The sequence below is a fragment of the Leptinotarsa decemlineata genome, unplaced genomic scaffold (assembly GCF_025532065.1).
Source record: "Leptinotarsa decemlineata unplaced genomic scaffold, Ldec_3_MD MMD2_tig00003736_RagTag_RagTag, whole genome shotgun sequence".
In the NCBI taxonomy this organism is placed as follows: domain Eukaryota; kingdom Metazoa; phylum Arthropoda; class Insecta; order Coleoptera; family Chrysomelidae; genus Leptinotarsa; species Leptinotarsa decemlineata.
Genome location: NW_027412593.1, coordinates 4,364,892 through 4,385,525, shown reverse-complemented (window position 1 = coordinate 4,385,525; position 20,634 = coordinate 4,364,892). Strand labels below are relative to the sequence as shown.

Sequence of the window (20,634 nt, the reverse complement as noted above, 5' to 3'; positions counted from 1 at the left end):
ATTTTCGACAAAACTTTTTTCTTACCCTTAAGTATCTGTCATTTTTTTGACACTGTTGTCGGAACTGGAACATTTTGATGGCGTCCTGGACACATTTTGTACATATTTTCTGCGATACGAGATCTTTTGAGTGAACCTGTGACAAAAAAAAACAATTGAGCTTTTCCAACTATTATGAAACTATAATTATGGATGTAATGAGAAGTAAACTTGTTTTTCTACAAAATAAGTCATCTTATTTTCAATGTGTGTGAGATTTCATCAATTTTTTTATTCATTTGAAAGATCCGTATCTGTATCTGTAGAGTAGGGAGGGTGGGTGTAGGCCCACAACACTTAGGCCACATGTGACCCATTGTACATCCTCCCGAGGAGTTGCCCTCCTAGGTCCTTCCTGTCCTTTCCAGGAAGGTGGACAGGTCACTAGGAGACATCTCATTTATATCGGCAGGTGTAGGCCAAGACTCGCCGAACACACACTCTTTTATTGACGAAAACTCCGGACATTCGCATAGGACATGCCTGACAGTTTCATCTTCCTGTTCACACATCCTGCATAGAGGTGTGTCAACTAGCCCCATATTATGGAGGTGTTTCCTTAGTTGACAGTAGCCAGTCAGAAATCCTACTGTTAAGCGTAGATATTTCCTGGTCATCGCCAGATATTTCTTCGGCACCAGCTTCACAGGGTCGCCCAGGGTGATCCTGGCAAGATTGCATCCTTTGATTTTATCCCATCTTTAGGGATTGAGCATGGCTATAACGTTTGGCTAGTTCTACAATTCTTGAAGTCATCAGGCCGTAGGTGACACTGGGTCCCAAATTCTTAGTCCAGCCGCTTCTTTGGCTAAAGAGTCGGCAATGCGATTACCTTTACTCCTGTCGTGCCCTTTAATCCAACTCAGGATAATGTTATTATCTACAGAGGCTTTGGCTAAATATTGGTGGCACTCTAGTACTAGCCCTGAAATAACACGTTGTCTGTTCAAGGCTACTAGGGCTTGTCTAGTATCAGTGCAGATTGTTATGTTTTTGCCAGAAATTCCTTTCCTGGTTATTTCTTTTGTGGTGATTGAACCACGCTGGTATTTTTTCCCATTCCCCACTTTATCCTTAGGTTATGTGATCTGGAGTACACTCCATATCCTGAAAGACCTTCTTGGGGTGGAGTGCATCCGAAACGTTCAATTTCCTATGACTGGTGCATAAATCAGGCTGAATTTGGCCAATGGACAGGGTTATGTTGGCTTTAAGGACTGCTGTGGTTTGTGGCTTATTCACATACACCTACGACTTAGGAAAACCCCACAAGAAAAAGCCTAACGGGGTCAAATCGCACTATCTCGGTGCCCAGATCACATCGTGAGACGACCATGCTCCCAAATTGCTCATGCCGGATATCCTGTATCATCTTTTCGCGACAATGGGCTGAGCGCCCATCTTTGACGAGCTGGCCTTAGTTTCGACGATTACCTCTCCATGGGTGCTAAATGTCTTTCCAGTGAGCATTCTTTTGCAGTCCGAGAATGGAAAAAAATCGCTGCGGGACAGATCTGGAGAATACGGTGGTTGCCGAAGCAATTCGAAGTCCAATTAATTCAATTCTGCTATCGTTTTCATTGATTTGTGACACGGTGCATTGTCTTGATGGAACATCACTTTCTGTTTTTTCAAATGAGGCTGTTTTTTCGCAATTTCGTCCTTCAAACGCTCCAATAACGCTATGTTATAGTCGCTGTTGATGGTTTTTCGTTTTTCAAGACAGTTGATGTATATTGTACCAGGCGCACTCGGTGGTGCACTCGGTGTGCACCACGTGCTGTCCAGCAGTCCACTCAGATGACGATCGTTTTGATTCTGGTGTTGTGAAATGATGTATTCATGTTTCATCCATTGTCACATATCGATGCATAAATTCGGGTACTTCATGGTGAAACAGCTTCAAACGCTGCTCAGACTCAGCAACTCGTTGTAGGATGAATTCGATTAGAAAAGGAGGGGAATATGATGAAAATTAATGAAAAAATGAATTACGGGTGATCTGAGTTCGGAAAGTGGAAGGGGGTGAGTGTTCAAAGGTAAAAAATGGTTTATTTCGTTTTCCGGCAAAACTACAAGTCCTATGAAAAAAGTTAAATGACAAAGTTGTAGGTAATAAAAAGATCTACGGATTTTGTATTTACTATTTTTTCACATAACCTCAAATAATATGTGAAAAGTTCAAATAATAATAAGTTATTGATTTTTTAATTTTATCTTTAAAAAAAATCTACAATATCCGGTGAAAATGTAATTTATTTGATTTGAAATATTTATTTTTTCACCTTATTTTCACACATTTTCACATAAAAAAAATCACCCTAATTTTCAATCGAAAATTCTCGTGTCGAAATATCAGCTTTTTTCAAAAATTCCCTATGCTTTTTGTTCGTTAAAATCTTTACTTTCTGATGGTGTAAAAAATATACATTACTAAAGTAAATGTTCTCAGAAAATGCAAAAAATCGAAAAAATCATCATTTACAATTTCATAAAAATGTGATTGTTGCAATTTTATTCAGTTCAAAAGTTTATTTCTTGAATTATAATTACATTCATGCCATAGAAAATCTCATAAAATATAAATATGCATGTAAATCGTAATATAGAATTCAGATACTTCACTCTGATTACGTTATTGATTATAATATTTTTAAAAACGTTAATATTGTTATTTATAAATACCTTATCTTGAACTTCAATCACTTAATCACTTTCTTCATCGTTAGATTCGACAAACTTTTCCAATTCTAGTTGATCTTCAAAATCTTCAAGACCATCACGTTCTTCGTCTCTAGTATCATTTTCAGTATGCATTGGTTCTTCATCCCCAATTTCATCTGAATCATTAATTTCCTCGTAGGTTTTTTCTTTCATATTGGAACAATTTTCAGAACCATGACAATTTAAGCATAAATGTTTTCGACAGCCACTTTTTAAACTGTTACATCCAGTTTTACAGCTGCAGCAAATAGTTTTGAGCAATACTTCCGGAATTAATTCCTTTCCTGTGAATTTGGGCATAACGCCACGTTGATGTTGCTTCTAACCCCAATCTGTAACAATGTTGTTCTGCTGCTTCTTCTGTAGGTGGGAAGTTTGCCAAAATGAAAGATGATTCAATTTTTGCAAATTGACATTTTTGAAATCTTGATTGATTCAGTGTTTTTCTTTCATTTTTCATTTATAAATAGATTTGACTAATTGTAATCCATTTTTATATATCTTCTTTACTTGCATGTTTCTTATAAAAAACATTGGCCAAGTTTGAGAAATTTTTAGCGTCTAATAATGAATTCACGATACTTTTCTTTCCTTTTCCGGCAAATCTAGATGTTGTATCACAACCGAAAAAACAATGCAGAAATGCAACAATATTTTTGAAGGATGTTCAAAACTATTAGACGTGAAAAATAAGTCCTTTACATTTCCAGTTTGAGAAAATAATGTCATGATTATTTGAATTTAATTCATTTAAAAGGACCAAGAGATTAATATCTTGCCCATAACAATAACAATTTAGGCTAAAATATTCCGTAGGTCACTCAGGTATATATTTCTTTTCAAACAGCAATAAATAAGGCATCTACAAATATTATTTAAAGAAGATTCTGCCACCTTCTCAAAATATTGTAGATGTCTAATTAAATATTAACTTTATTAACTTTTTGTTTGTTGATTATAGTAGTATACTTTGATCTCATTATGATCTCCTACCACGTAGTAACGGCTAAATCCATCAATTTAGTATATTTTGATTTGCAACTTTTTCGTTCATCAATATACCATGGAATCTTACATTTTTTTGAGTAATTTTAATAAATAGCTCAAAATTGTACATAATGATTGAAAAAAAAAATTAATAAACAGCTCAAAATTGTACATACTGATTGAAAAAAAATTTAGAATTCGAGGAAAGTAATGTATTTTTTTATACCATCAGAAAGTAGAGTTTTCAACTAACAAAAAGCACACCGACTTTTTGAAAAAGCTGATATTGTGACGGGAGAATTTTCAATTGAAAATTGAGGTGTTTTTTTGAATTAAGTCAAAATAAGGTGAAAAAATAAATATTTCAAATCAAATAAATTACAGTGCATTTGGGACATGAATAGATGAGTTTTCACCAAGTTTCGTAAAAAAAAACTCTGAGATAAAAATAAAAAACCAATATCTTGGTTTTTTGAATTTTTCACATAAATTTTGAGGTTATGTGGAAAAATTGTAAATACAAAAGTTGTATATCTTTTTATTACCTACAACTTTGCCATTTGACTTTTTTCCATAGGACTTCCTCCCACTTCCCGAACTCAGATCGCCCGTAATTTATTTTTCCTATCATTTTTATCATATTCCCCTCATTTTTTAATGGGTTTCATCCTACTATTATTTTTTCAACATCCAAATATTCATGAACGATATGTCCAACATCTTCAGAGCATCAGCTATCTCGATCAACCAAATGTTAGATTTAACATTTCAAACCGTTACGGGAAGAAGAGGTTAAGCAAGAAGAAGAAGAACTCAGGTAAAAATCAACAACAACATTTAAAATAGTAGGTAATAGAGCGTTTTAGGACATTCTACTTCCGAACACGTAACAAACACCATTTTTACCATTATAGTAGGAAGCGGATCGATTAGGGTAGACCGACTTCCGACACATAACAGTTATATCCAGATGATGACAAATGATACTTTGTCGAAACGTAGGTGAGATTGAAGATAATATCACATACACGGATCAAATACCCGGAAAACCATATATATATATATATATATATATATATATATATATATATATATATATATATATATATATATATATATATATATATATAGCTATAGCTGCCTACGTGGTCATGTTAGATGAAGCCTGGGAATTCAAGGTCTTCTAACTGGAACCACAAATGTGCGGTTGGCTCCTGTTGTTGACTCCGTGCATATGTGTTGTTTCCTGCTTTCGGTAAACAAGTGTTGCCTATCTTTGCACTTGGCTGCACCGCGCTGATGAGGCCAATAGCCACGTGTCCGCGGTTTGCCCCCCCTTCTTGGGGGGGCAAATATTATATATATATTATATATATATATATATATATATATATATATATATATATATATATATATATATATATATATATGTATATATATGTATATATATGTATATATATATATATATATATATATATATATATATATATATATATATATATATATATATATATATATAATATTTTTTTTATAATTTTTATCAATCAAAGCCATGAACTCTATTTGGACACGTTTACAAACATAGTTCATTTGATAAAATATAATTTTTACCTGGTAATCAAATTGGTGAAGGTCGATCTTACTTGGGATCTTGGACTACATGAATGCAGCTTGGGTTCCTGATCTGGACGATGGGTGCTACGACTGGGTGCTACGAATCGCTCGATGAAAGGTAGGATCTCGTCAAGTAAAAACAGATTTTAAACAGATTTTTTTTTAACAGGTATTTTTATGGTTCTGTTTTAAATAATTCTTTTCATTCAATAAATTTCTGTCCAGTTTTATTGTTAAATACTTATTATTATTGATATTTTCAACAATATCATTATATTTCATTGATCTCAAACAATTTGAAAATTTTGATGTATTGGAAGGTTGAAATTTCAGGATGAACCGTATCTTTAAATTTGTTGTATTCCACGTTTTGGATCAATTTTCGAAAGCTAGAGTAATTATTTTTAAATGTTTGATTCTGAAATGCATCATTTATGAAGCACCGTACATTGGGGTTACTCAAACATCATTAAGATAACTAAACTGATTTACAGACAAACTTTCTCTTCCTGAAGTTGTTATTGGCGTCTAATGTATCATTATGATTTCATTGATACTTTCTGATTTTCAGTGAGAGGCGTATCTACATAAATGGTTTATTACTATATCAATTGAATCAGCGTTCCAAATAATGTGCGACTGCTAAATGTCAAATACACTGACAAGGAAACAAATAATGGGTCGTATTAACATTTGTACAGAGTGGACCAAATTGGACACTTTCAAAGGAAAACTCATGTTTTTAAATTAGATAGATGAAAACTGATGACTGTGTCTGGGGGCCACATTTTAAGACAAACTCAATGGTGAAAACTGCGTATCGAAATTCCTCATCGTTTCTGAGTTACAGCAAGTTTTTCGAAAATGTGCATTTTCGAAAAGAGGCCGTAACTTTTTTCTTTCAAAAATTTCTTGTTTCTATGAAAACATTTACAAAGAACTTTTTTACGTAGAATTCAATGCTGTAAAAAAACTCATTCTTATTAGTCAGTGGGCTATGCTTGAGACTGGCAGTAAACAAATTTAAAGAAATGAACTTTAAACGTTCAAGCCAGTCTCGGATATACCTACACAGTAGGTTGAATGGACTGACGCCTATCAGAAAACAACTACTCCCCTGGAAAATACCACGAAGGGCGTTGGAATATATCCGACAGGCGTCAGTGCAGGAATCTTCACAGAAAATTTCTGCATATGCAATTGGCAATACAACGGAAAAAGTCGACCTTCAATTTTGGATCGGGCACACTTGCAGACCGGTTTTGGGCTCATTAGTCACTCGTCAATGCAAGATAGTGGCCATCATCGACCTAAAGTCAATGATATTCCATAATTGAAAATCGGAATTTTTTCGGAGTATTTCATTGCTCTTCCTAAGTTGTAGCGAACAAAAAAATATCACTCCACCTAGTGGTCGGATATAATCGAACGCCCTTCGTGGTATTATCTCGGGGAGTAGTTCTTTTCTGAAGGCGTCAGTCCATTCAACCTACTGTGTAGGTATATCCGAGACTGGCTTGAACTTTTAAAGCTAATTTCTTTAGATTCATTCTTTTCGAATGAGATATCAATAGTTATTGATGCTTGTGATGACTGTTCTAACAAAGCATCACAAGTAACAAATTTTAAACGGTCTGAATTTTCCTTTATTGAATATTACTGGAGTTATTTTAACACCTCGATACGTGTTTTGATCACAAAGTGATCATCTTCAAGAGCAAGATTGGGAAGATTGAACTTCAAATGAACTTTAATTAAAGTTTAACAATTTTTTTCAATAGAGCTTAAAATTACCTTTCCAAAAATGTAGCACACTTGATGTTTTGCTAGAGTCATCTTTGAAATACAGAGCTTTTGGTTTTTTTTTATGTAGACTTTGAAACGCACACTTTGATCAAGCAGGCTTTGGACGAATCGACGATAAATCAGAATGCAAATCTTTACTGAGACGTTCAATTAGTGGTTTTTGTTCAATTCTATAACACATTCGCAATGAATTATGAAAAATGGGTCGTTTTAGGAGCTGTTGAAAATAATTCCAAAACGTTAACCTGAAATTTGAAAATATCAAAAGGCATACCAAGAACTAACGTTAGGAATATTTTGAAAAAACACAAATTCAAGTCATACAGGACCAGAAGAATTCATCAACTCAGACTAAGAGATTTTGAACGCCGCATGGCTTTTTGCCATCGGTTTCTGAAAAGTTGTAACCAAGTGGCGTGGTTTTTCGTTAAATTGTATCTAGACAGACGGAGCTTGTGTGAGCAGTGGAGGCATTTTCAACCGCCACAATTCTTACACTTGGGCACAACAAAATTTTCATTCTATTGTGGAGCAGAGAAATCAAGAAAGATTTTGATTTAGTGTGTGCGGGTAGGTGTTTTCAGGGGTAGAATTATCGGCCCGTTTATTTATAATGGCGCTCACATCACAGAGGTATTTAGAAATTTCAAGGCGAAATATTGAACCCCTTGTTGATTAATTGCTATTAATGGAACTCAGAAAATATATTATCAACAAGAAGGTGCTTCGCCTCACAACACTGGTATTGTCACCAATTTTTTGGAAGCAAATTTTGGTAATGAACCCAACCGTCACCGGCCAGGTCACCAGACTTAACGCATATGGACTTCCCTGGGGAAGGCTGAAAGATCTTATTTTTAAACTGGCAACCAATTCTTTTGGTCGCCAGTTTAAATATAATTTATAATAAACGCTTAATAATCAAATATATACCGGGTGTCCCACATTTTATGTGACAGGCAATATCTGGTTTGTTGAAGGAGATACACAAAAATGTTTCATACAAAAGTTTTAGGAGTTCATGAGAGCAATATTTTGATATAATTTTTAAATATACAGGGTGTTTGGTGTAGGTGCTACAGACCAAAATTCCATTTTTTGAAATAAAACGCCCTGTATATCATTACATATTCAGATGCTACGTTAAATTCTGATATCATTTCATGTTTGGTTTTTGAAATTCAGTTACGGAGTAAAGTCTTGAGAACGACTATTATTTTTTAAAATATCTCATACAATTATTCTCTCTGTATAAGATCACATGAAAATTAGTCAAAATTTTGGGTGTTCGAAGTAATGGTTTCAATTTTGAGTTGTGGAATTCAGTCAGGAATCATTTTGAATATGAAACAATTGCGAAATTGAAAGAGGTGTATTCGAAAACAAATCTTTGATTAATAACAATTAATAACAAAATAAACAAAAACAATGTAATACTGTCCGAAAATAATCCTCACAATATGTTAAAATAACACACAGTCTTATGGCAGCTACTAAAAGTGTCACCAGTGTTACGTCACATCTGCTCGGCGCTTGTTTAACGTGGCGATATATGTAAGTAAGCAATCCTTCTATGTCCATAATCGTTGCCCGTAGTCTGCCACTTTCCGCTTATTATAAAGAGGCGGAAATTTCAGGAATATATGTGGGTTACCTGCTGGTTCTCATTATGTTACGGAATTTATTGCATGAAGATAACCAAGTTGCACTCTCGCTCAGATTATTACAAACAAAAACTTATCATATATAAACAAAAACTTATCACGGAATACACGCTCTGACCAATGTCTCGGAGCTTATCTCAAGATTCGTCACATTTGCATTGAGTGTTCGCAAACACGTCGGTTCGCGGTCGGGGCTGTAGCCTCAATCTCTTGATCCACGGGTATCGGGTTTCCGTAGTTTTTCAGCGGGTTATCTTCCTTGCCTTCTCTAGAGTCTCTTTGCCATCGTTCTCTGTGGTGTTGATTTATCATGAATAATGTCAATGCGTCCTAGACGGCCACAAACAAATAAGCAGAACACCCTTCACGTCGGTGTAATATTCTCGAAGGTTTCAATCAGAAACTTGATTATCCTTAGGAAAAAATACGTAAAGCATTGCGAAGTACCGCTCTCAACTCCGTGACGACAAGATTTGTACCATCCAGGCCTCGGACTATCAATTCATACAGCAGTTCTTCTTTGGTGAGACGGTTTGGATCAATCTTGATCTTTGTAGTTGCCATAGTAAGATAATTTGTATTAAAAAAAATCTTATGTGTGGTAAGTTAAAGCACAACAAAAAAAAATGAGTAAGAAATTGAAATAACTTAGGAATAAACTGAAATAACAAAAGAATACTCGGCGTCGGTGGGCGACGTAGCACTAAAATGCGTTCAAATCAATTGAGAAATTGAAAAAAACTCAAAAATCAACAAAAATAACAAAAGGACGCCTGGCGTCGGTGCGAAAATTTAAGGGTCAATTTCATAAACACAAAATATTGAGACGTCTCAGTCAAAGCGAAGCCCCACGTTGGGCGCCAAATTTGCAACGGCTGAATTTTCAACAGCTTTCCCAGGACGAAATGCGTTAATGCGCTGCAAAACCAAAAATGCACGGCGCGCAGTCGGAGAGTAGGCTGGGTTAAAAAATTATATATACACATATATACACACATACACATATATACACACACACACACACACACACACACACACACACACACACACACACACACACACACATATATATATATATATATATATATATATATATATATATATATATATATATATACTCAACGTGCGCACGTGAAGCTCACACTTTAAGGCTAATTCGTAATGAGTGGTAAGGTGTCATATAGTTGAATATGGAGAATTATATAATAGATATAAATGTAAGTATCATAAATATATATGTTTTCTCTACAGTCACAAACAAATATCATGCATCTTATCTGTCACATAATTCAGGATTCAGGTTCAGATGTAACTTGGTAACTGGCGGGTGAACAGCATTACTGCTCTCTCCAATCCAACTGCACGAAAGGTATTTCATTCAAATTCATCGAGGTACATCAGAATTATGTCACGGATTCAACTAACTGAGACTGACTCAAGACTAAGAGTAAGAGTACGAGTACGATCCTAGAGTGAGACCCTTGAGTAAGACCCTCTTTTGATGAGGGTCTACGATCATATATGAAATTCGACAGCTTCTCGATTTTGTTGGAAAGTGCTGCGATTTTGCAGGAACAAGCAGCGAATGTAAATCCCTCTCAAGGTACTAGTTTTCAACCAAATGTCACGAATACGTTTATAACGTATCTATACAAGAAAACATGAAAACTAGTGTAACATAAGATTCAGCAAAGAAAAATCCCAAAACTTGGATGAAAAGAAATCACTTCAAATTCTTCGTGAACCGTTCGCTACTTTTTCGACTTATTCTATCGTTCAAACTTCGAGAGCCCGTTTTGTTTGTTGTTTTTTTAATCCCCTGGCATTTAACACTTTTTGTGGAGTGCGTAGAATGTCTTGCTTGCCGAACTTCCTACAATCTTCAACTATCAGTAGACAACCACAAATTCATTTTGTTCAATGGCTAGTACAGGGTGTTCCTGAATAGTCATGCTCATTTTGTTGTAACGCTAAACTAGCCGTTACACTCGGTCGATAATCGGGTGAGAAATACAGAACCATGGTCTGTTAAACTTGAAGTGGACTATTTCGAAAATGTAAGACCCTGAAAGCAGAGCACATATTCTGTATTTGTCCTGCTATTGACAGGGAGAGATTTTCAGCACTTTATTCTTGTCAGCTAATCTGAAAGATCACCAAACAAATAAAATAATAGATTGCGTCAAAAAGCTGTATTTGTTTTGGTTGAATTTTAATACGTGTGAACCACAATAAACCCTCGCGAATTGCAGTGGACAGTTGGATAGGCTCACTCTCTCTGGACCTACCTCCCCTCCCTCCACCAAGAACAATCCTTAGAAATGAAAACTTGTAGCTGGTTTTCGAGGTGTTCCCAATGATTTGATTCAGAAATGTTTTTAAAAGCCCCTAGGGGGCCATTCAATGAATCCCCGCCTTCCCATCAACCTTTCCGGAAACTCAATGAGATATTGACTGAACAGTTATCAAAGTGAGTGATAACCATGCCATCACAACTGTAAATAATAAGTTTCATTGTTTTATCAACTTCCTTGAAAAATATCCATTTCCTCCGACAGATACAACAATCGTTGTACCGGACACGACAATGATAAAAGGGTTTTGATAGCAACAAGCAAGTGATTTTTTTTAAAGTCAAACGGTTCAATTGAAGATGAAAAAAGATAATAATGATGTAGACAACATTATAAAAGCTGAAAAATAATTCGGAAGGTCCTAGGTAGCAGCCGTCACACCACCCTCCTCAGCAATATACGGGGTTGATCAGAAAAAAAATCGTTGGGCGTAGCGTAACCTGAGTAAATATGTAAATACCAACCTGAGTAAATATGTAAATATTACGCCCAACGATTTCCTTATTTTTTCTGATCATCAAAGTAGAGTGCTGAGGAGAGTGGTGTGATGACTGTCACATTATATACATCATTATTGTCTTTTTTTTTTTCAATAAAACCGTTCAACAAAAAATAATTTTCAACTTATTTTATTTTGAAGTTTTTTGTTTATAATTTTGTTACTCAATTCTTCTCACTCTGTTTAGTCCATTTAGTGCCTCAGTATTAAAAGGTAATATATAATCCGCCATTTTGTAACCATATTGAGGTAGTTGTGAAGCAATATGTAATCCACCATTTTGTATCTACGGCCACCTTGAATTTACAATGATACAAGATTTATTGAATTGTATTGTTATCAAACTAAATGTGTGTACCAAATATCAGATCAATCTGTCAATAGGAAGGCGGTCAAACTTCAGGTCAAAAAACAGGGCAAAGGCTAAATGAAACCATTTAAAAACAAAGTCGCTCCCCTCTGTCTGTCCCTATGTCCTATGTCTGCTAAGATCTTTAAAACCACGCAGCGGATTTTGATGCGGGTTTTTCAATAGATAGAGTAATTCAAGTGGAAGGTTTAATGTATATAACATGCATAATATAGTAGAGAAACGCTGATAATCTTAGATGTTAATAATGTGACGTACATAAACACATTTTTTGCGCTTACATTGCAAAAGCTGGCTGAACCCTACGAGATAAATCGAATAATGCACTATATACAGTATTGTACACTTATAAAAGTCTACAGAAAAGTCCGCGATGATATATGTCTACCTCTTAGGATTAACCCACAATAACAATTTTTTATCCTTTACTATTTCATGAAGTGATTTTAAACAATACTGCATTGATCCTTAACTAATTGAGTACCTTAAATACATTGTGCATTTAATATAGATCAATATTCCCATGCAATTTAAAAGAATATTCTCGAAGATATTATAGACATAAAATGCTGGGACAGAGCGGTTGCGGCGTGCTAGCACATTCAGAAGTGCATTAGCACATTGGGTTTAAAACCCCGAAAAGTGCCTTAGCCTATTTGGATAGAAAACCCTGTCGGTAGACTTTCAAAGAAAGAGATTGTAATTTTACAGTAATGAAAATAAAATTTTATAACATTCGGGTAACACAGTAATAAAATGTTTTACGAAGAAGCAACTTAAATGCGAATGAATTAACATCATAAAATATGATGAAAAGGTTAGCCAATTAAGGATAGAGATACAAAATTCTTCGACTGAAACAAAATTCGGAAAGAAATAAATACTTAGAGAAGTGTAGAAGATGATGATTTGAAACGAACTCGTTTAAATTATCCACAGAATTACCAGACAACTGACATTTTTTTCGATCATTAAGATGCAACTATTAAAAAGTTCAGTGATTTAAAATTTTTCAAAGCCTACAGGGCTTTGTCTTCTGGTAGAAAATAAATCAATTTTTGAAAATATAAAAATACATTAGATATGAGAGTTATGACTCTAAACTCTTACTCTTGTGAATAAAGTTACTATTATTATTATTATTATTATAAACAACAATGAATGATTGTATTTGCACCAAATATATAAATGAATAATAAATCGAACATTTGTGGATCATCTGTTTTGGTTATCGACTTCTCTCAACCAATGGGCGGTTCTCTGTTGAGTATAATATGTCTATTCACCATGCCATTACTTTTAAATGACGTAGACTCATCAGAAAACAAAACATATTTTATAATATTCGGTTCTTCGCTAATTGAGTTCAATTAATTTTCGAAATACCGAACTATTGTATGAAATCCATTTCATAGAGTTCAATTCGGTATGTATGAACTTTATTTTGATCAACATTCTGTTCACGGGTGTATGAATTATATCCAACTCTCTTGCAATTTCCCTCGTACTTACATGAGGATTTTCAACTGTTGAAAGCAGCACAACCAATCATTCGGTTTCTTCATTTGTTGCAATTTTATTTACTACTCACCTTTGCTAATGCTTGACACTGCCTGTTTCCTCAAATCGTCTGCTCTATTACAAAATTAACAATAATTGAAGTTCGAAGAGGAATTGCAGATCGGTCGGTAGCCAAGCGGTTTGGCGTGGGTGCTTTGTTCACTCACTCGAATTGACTGCCGTGTTGGTCGGTGGTTCAAGCCCTAGTCTGAACGATCGATCTTCACTTGCTATCGTCTAACCCGTGTTAGGAATCACACGTTAAAAGGTAAGACCTCGTTAATCCTCGCACAAGTTTCGACTTCTGAAGGTTTTCGTTCTTAGGGGTGCGACAGCTGGTTAACGGAAGATTTTAAACAGATTTTTTTTAAACAGATTCATTTAATGACTTTCTCATATTTTCCTCAAGAAAATTAATACTTTTCCGATGGAAACAAAGTAGTCAATCCCTACATTTTCTGAAAACTCATACTGTGGATTATTCTGGGATGGCTCTATGTACAGGGTGTTCCATTTAAAAAACTAATAAAAAGTTACTCCGATTTAACGTTCGGTGTACTGAACGAAATGAAAACCCACTATCTTCAAAGATATTTTCTTGGAAAATTTACTGATTCCATTTTAACGGATAGGATATATTTGGTGTGGAATGAACCCATTTTTGACATAAAGTTAATTATAACTTCTGAACCAGCCGGTATAAACCCAAACAACCATATATTTGTGGGAAGCAATCTGCCCCAAAAATGCAATCGAGTGAAATTATCTGAATTATTCTATTTGAAAAACCTGAGTTTGGTCTGTTACACATTTTTTGGCCACACGGTATATTGGTAATGATTATTGAAACCTAGGTTTCATTGATCCCTACAACTTTTTTCCGAAACATTTCTTTGTATCTTTGATAGGGAAGCAGCTATCGTTCACCTATCGATCGTAGATACACCTTGTATTATTGTTGCTGTATTTTTTTTCAAGGACAAAACACAAGCACTACAGGAAAATCCTTAAGGCGCTCTCAGAATCAATTGTGCTAAGTAACTTAACACTGCCCCTGAAAGTATCTATAGAAGAGAGACAAGTCTCCAACCTTTCTTCGATGTTCCAGGCTATCAAGGTTGTACGTGATGTTCGCGTCTCCAATCAGGCGGATGGCTCTTTTCTGGATGGAATCCAGCAGCTTCAGAGTCTGTTTGGGGCGGAGCTCCATACATGAGAACAATACACCAAAGAAGATCTGATCTGAGCTTTATAAAGCATCAAAGGCTTGTACAGTTTTCTAGTTCGGAACAGTGTTCCAAGGTTTTGAGAAGCAGCCTTTGCAATTCCAGCGACATGATTGTGCCAAGACATATTGGTGTCCATTTTAACCCCCAACAAACTTATCGAAGCAGAAAGCAGAATTGTCTGACCTGACAGTATTATATCCGGTTCGGAGACATTTATCTTCTTGGAGAAAACCGATGCCTGGGTTTTTGTGGCATCGAATTGAACCTAGTTACTTCCACCCCAATTCGAAATTACTTCTAGATCTTCATTAAGATATGCAACCTCCTGCTGCCAGTGAAGATGTGCCTCCGTAGTCGATGTCCTGGAATCCAAATGAAATGACGAGACAAGCAATAAATAGGATTCTTGTTTTTTTCCAATAAGTCATTGATATACAATAAAAAGAGGGTTGGAGACAATATAGATCCCTGAGGAACATCAGCGTTGATGGTGAACGTATTCGAGAGATAGCCATCGACGGCCATTTGCAGGGAACGTTATTTAAGGAAGCTGAAGAGCCATACACAAAAATGATCCTACAAGTCATAGCATCGAAGTTTGGCCAGCAAACCCTCATGCCACACACGGTCAAAGGCCTTAGAAATATCAAGCGCAACAGCTCTTGACTCTCCATGTTTCTCGATTGCGTTATTCCAAATATGAGTGACATACGATAGAAGATCGCCTGTTGATCTTTGTTTCTGAAAGACATATTGATGATCGCTCAAGATGTTGAAGCCTTCCAAATAGTAGAGGACATGGTGTTTTACGACTTGCTTTATGATATTTATTATCACTGATAGCAAAGCGACTGGTCTATAGTTATTTGCATGAGTTTTCTTGACCTTTTTTGGAAATAGACTGAAAGCGAGCAATCTTACAACAAGAAGAAAAAACCCCTTTCTTGCAAGTCAGGTTGAAAACTCTGTTAAATACTGGTGCGAGTTCATTTGCGCACCTTTTAAGTACGATGATAGGGCTAGACGCCTTGTTGATATTGAGCTGTTTCAAAATTCGCCTGACTAGATACTACGGAAAAGTAATTAGGTACCGGCATTGTTGATTCTAGTGTGGTAATTGGGGGTGGTGCCTTTCCTACAAAAACGATTGTGGAGTGGAACGTAATTGGTCAGCTAGTAGATTTACTTTTTCTATGGCTGTTGTTGCAATTGAACCAGCCGCTTGTGTTAGTGGTGGAATTGGGAATTTAGTAAAGTTTTGATAAATAGCATTAGCTATCGACCAGAAAGATCCAGACCCGTTGGGATTGGCAAGTAGTTTATTCCAAATTATCTGATTGTCAAGTTCTTTACTTTCATTTATCCTAAGCTTGTAGCTGTTGCGAACATTAACAAACTAGAATTTTTGCGCCACTGCCGGTAGGCAAACCAAGGTTTGCCATTAGAAGGTCGTTTCATTGAAAAAGGAATATATGCATCTATGGATGATAGAAATCTTCCGTGACTTCAGAAGCATAAGTTAATGGATCCTTAGGATGAAACAAACATCTAGCCAGGAGAAATTTCGGAAATGGTCTTGCGCGGCTTAGATTATTCCCCAACATTCATTGGTAATTCACTCAACACTGAAATAAGTTTGTGGTCAGAAGATCCCAATGAAGACCTTACAGTGACTGTGTAAATATTTCCGGAGAGCAGTTGCAGAATATTGTGTTGAGCAATTCCTCTGGAGCAGGTGCTAAAATTGTCGTGGTAAGTTTCAGGAACTCGTTACGCATTGTCCTACTCTATTCCTGGGATTCCAAATCGTGTCCTAACCAAGTTTGAACTTGATAATAAACACAACTAGAATATTGGTAAGCTGCTGCACTTGTTGGTAAATATTTGATAACTGCATCACAGGTTTATTCAGTTTTGTAGACATGAAGTAGTGTGCATAACGAAGATTATCAATACTTTCCACAGATTTTGGACGGGACAATACAATTGATTATTCCTACTGGCTATAAATAGAAAGGTTCGTTCAAATAATATAATAGGGGTCCTAAATTCTAGGTAAAGATGATGTACTCAACTATTTTTCATATACCCTACCATAAGTAGGTTTTGAGAAAACTTTTAGGATGTCAAAACAAAAGATTATATGAGTTATTAGCTGGGTATCTTATATTCCAAGATACTTGGCTAATTTTGACTAAAATGACTGGAACATCATTTCAATACTGTACTATCACGTATAGTCAGTGGGCATACTTGAAGACTGGCTATAAATCAAATCATCTAAGAGAACAATTCGTTTAGGCCAATCTCAACACCCTACACGGTAGGTTAATGGACTGACATCTATCAGAAAACAACTACTCCCCTGGTTAATACCACGAAGGGCGTTGGATTATATCCGACAGGTGTCAGTGCAGGATTCTTCACAGAAGTTATTCTACACAGAAGTAACAATTCGTTCAGGCCAGTCTCAAATCCCTACACAGTAGATTAATGGACTGACATCTATCAGAAAACTACTACTCCCCTGGCTAATGCTACGAAGGGCGTTGCAATAGATTTTCAATTATTGGAATACACTTGCAGAACGGTTTCGGGCTGTTTGGCCACTCGTCAGTGCAAGGTAGTGTCTATCATCAACATAAAGTCGATGATTTCCGATAATTGAAAATCGAATTCCGTCAGAGTATCATTCCTCGAACTAAGCTGAAGACTACAACAAACAACAGGTTTGTTCGTCGCCTCATCTGCCTGTAAACGAGGTAACCAACTGCATATCCGAAATTTGCCCAATTCCTCGTATAAGGAAAGAAATCTTTCACGTTTAGTCAGTGGGCATACTTGAAGACTGGCTATAAATCAAATCATCTAAGAGAACAATTCGTTTAGGCAGTTGTATCGCCAACAGCATATGCAGGAATAACTTCAGTGAAGTATCCTGCACTGACACCTGTCGGATATAATCCAACGCCCTTCGTGGTATTAGCCAGAGGAGTAGTTGTTTTCTGATAGGTGTCAGTCCATTAACCTACTGTGTAGGGTGTTGAGACTGGCCTGAACGAATTGTTCTCTTAGATGATTTGAATACTGTACTATATAATTACTATACCATACTATATGATTATACCATATAATTTTATTAGCAAAATATTTTCGAGAAGACAAAAAAAGTCAAAATATTCCATTCGAGAGATAATAATTACATGTACATGACGATCTTGTTCATTCCAGATATTAGAGAAACTTGATATTCTGAAAGTTTTCTTGCTGCCGTAGGGACTTCTAAGACCTGGAGACAAATGTCGTTGAAGTCGATAAAGAAAAGGACTTTGAAATACGTACTATAGAGATTGGAAGACGACGATGAAGAAGAAGATAATTAAAACTATGAGTTGTAGTTTTTGTTATTTTTATCAATTATTTTTAATACTCACAGCAATAAATGTTTGGAATATTTTTTAATGAAAACATTAATTCAATTACATCAATATTAATTATATTAGAGTTGAAATATAATTCAAGTATTTTTCTTAACTATTCTATAACTACACGGGCAGGTAAATGGTATTATTATTATTTATTAACTTCAGGTACAATATAAAATATAGTCACAGTAAAAATAAGTTAAGTTAATAAACGATAAATTGATTCTTAATATAAAATAGATACATAAGTAAATTAATTATAAAATATATTGTACTTAATAGTTGATAAGAAATGAAAATTATTAATAATTATGTATTGAACAATAGTTTACACTTTATATGGTGTTTTTAACCGGGACTACCGGTCGACCCTAAATGAAACCATTTTTGAATCTTTTATACAGGGTGTATTAACGATAGGAGGGTGTACGATAGCTACTTCCCTATTGGACATACATGAAATTATTTCGGAAAAAAGTTGTAGAAAATAATGAGAGCTATTCTTCAAAATTATCACTGATATACAGAGTGTCCAATAAATATAAGACAGATCAAACTTATGTTTTTTCAAATAGATTACTCCAGATATTTTCACTTGATTGAGTTTATTAGGCAGAATGCTTCTCAAATTTATAGTGTTTCAGAAAATATAGTGAAACTTATGTAAAAAAATAGGTTCATTCAACACCAAATATCTCCTACTCGATCAAATGGAATGAGGAAAATTTTCAACCGAATATCCTTTAGGATAGTGTATTTTTATTGCGTCTTCATAAGTTAACCGAACGGCACATTTTCTATACAAGGATAAACAAAAATCGGAATCACTTTTTCTCAGTTTTTTCAAATAGAAGACCCTGTACATTGGTTCCAAACAAACCTATATTTTTGAGAAGCACTCTGCCCAAAAAATTCAATCCAGTGAAAAAATATGCTTGGTCTGTAACACATTTATTGGACACCCTGTTTATTAGTAACAATTATTAAAACATAGCTTTCATTGATTTCTACAACTTTTTTCCGAAACATTTTTTGCATCTACAATAGCTGTCCACCCACTTATCGTTGATACACCCTGTACCTATAAGCATAACGATTTGATGTATGCAAGGCTAAAACTAATTAATAATAAAGGTCGACTGCAATAACAGTAAGTGGTAAAATTACTTACAAGTAAATCACTCACCTATTCAGAGGTTACAGCAAATATAAACAAAACACTAGTGTAGAAAAATACCACATAATAAAAAAAATATCAGCTAAAAAATATCAAAACTTATCGCTTACCTCGTATTTTCATGGTAACATTTTTCATTTCAACTATGTATAAAATATAATGAAACTAACAAACGTATTCTGTTTAAAAACACCAACATACCGAAAAAAAACATGTTTTTGTTAGTTTGTTTTGCTTGACAAGCATGTAGCTTTTCACCGTATATGCAAATCGAAAGACAGTTATGAAATAATCATTTTAATCATGCTCTAAGTAGTTATTTATATCAATAAAAAGTAATCCTTGGACGTGGCTTTACAAAACAAATTATAATTTGAGTAAATTCATTAAAAACAATAAATACAAAACTTCAGTGTCGAATAGATCGGGATTATGTAAGTTATATTGGTGAAAAAAAAATCCTGAACTTTTATATTTGACAAACTGAAATGAAGTAAGTTTATGTTTTGAAACCAAAAAAAAAATAACTGTGACCTATTAACTAATAATAAACTAATTATTCATGCATAAACATGTTCAACAGTCTTGCACTAGTTTCAAAACATCATGTTGTTTACAATTTGACGTGGTGAAATGAAAATTTCATTAGGTACAGCTCAAAAAATCAAAACATGACATAACTGTCACCTTTAATAATCGCACGCAACTTCATTTCGATATGAATTATCAAAACAATTTTCGATTCAGTCACTAAATGGCGGGAAAAGCATCGAAAATTTAAAAAAAAACATACCTCAACACCTGTTGTAATAAGTATTACATCTTTCATGTGGTCTGTCCTATCCAAACGTTCATCGAAAACCCACACAAGATTGTCTTTTGATAAACATAACCTGCACACATCTTTCACTGACATTATTACTTGACACTTGCAGAGTTTAAAAAATACTTAAATTAGTCACCGCTGACCTAATACAACATCTATCTGTGACACAGCGATACTAATCATGACCGCCGCCAGAACTCTAACCAACTAAACAGAGACACTGCATTGTGAGACACGATACAGGATACGCTCCGCTATATCAACTCGCCTGAGATGAGGGGCAAGAGGAAAGTCGGTAGAGTTCGGATGGAAGGGGAATAGGTTCGGGTACATTCGATGCCCCCATTACGGTTATCTTTT

The 20,634-nt window shown here is 35.0% G+C and overlaps 1 protein-coding gene across 3 annotated transcripts in view; it reads right to left on the bottom strand.

Moving 5' to 3' along the window:
• The window catches only part of LOC111514105 (uncharacterized), a 36,725-nt gene extending 16,218 nt beyond the window's left edge, over nt 1-20,507 (bottom strand). Inside the window, exons 1-2 of one of the 3 annotated variants that reach the window (XM_074178305.1) lie at nt 20,242-20,507; nt 26-136 (exon numbers count right to left, since the gene is read on the bottom strand). In XM_074178305.1, coding sequence (XP_074034406.1) covers nt 26-136; nt 20,242-20,364 — 234 coding nt within the window. In that variant the 5' untranslated portion in view covers nt 20,365-20,507. Of the gene's footprint in view, nt 1-25; nt 137-19,558; nt 19,694-20,241 lie in introns of those variants that run through there. The other 2 variants (XM_074178307.1, XM_074178306.1) reach the window with 2 other exon arrangements.
• Nucleotides 20,508-20,634: the final 127 nt, after the last annotated feature.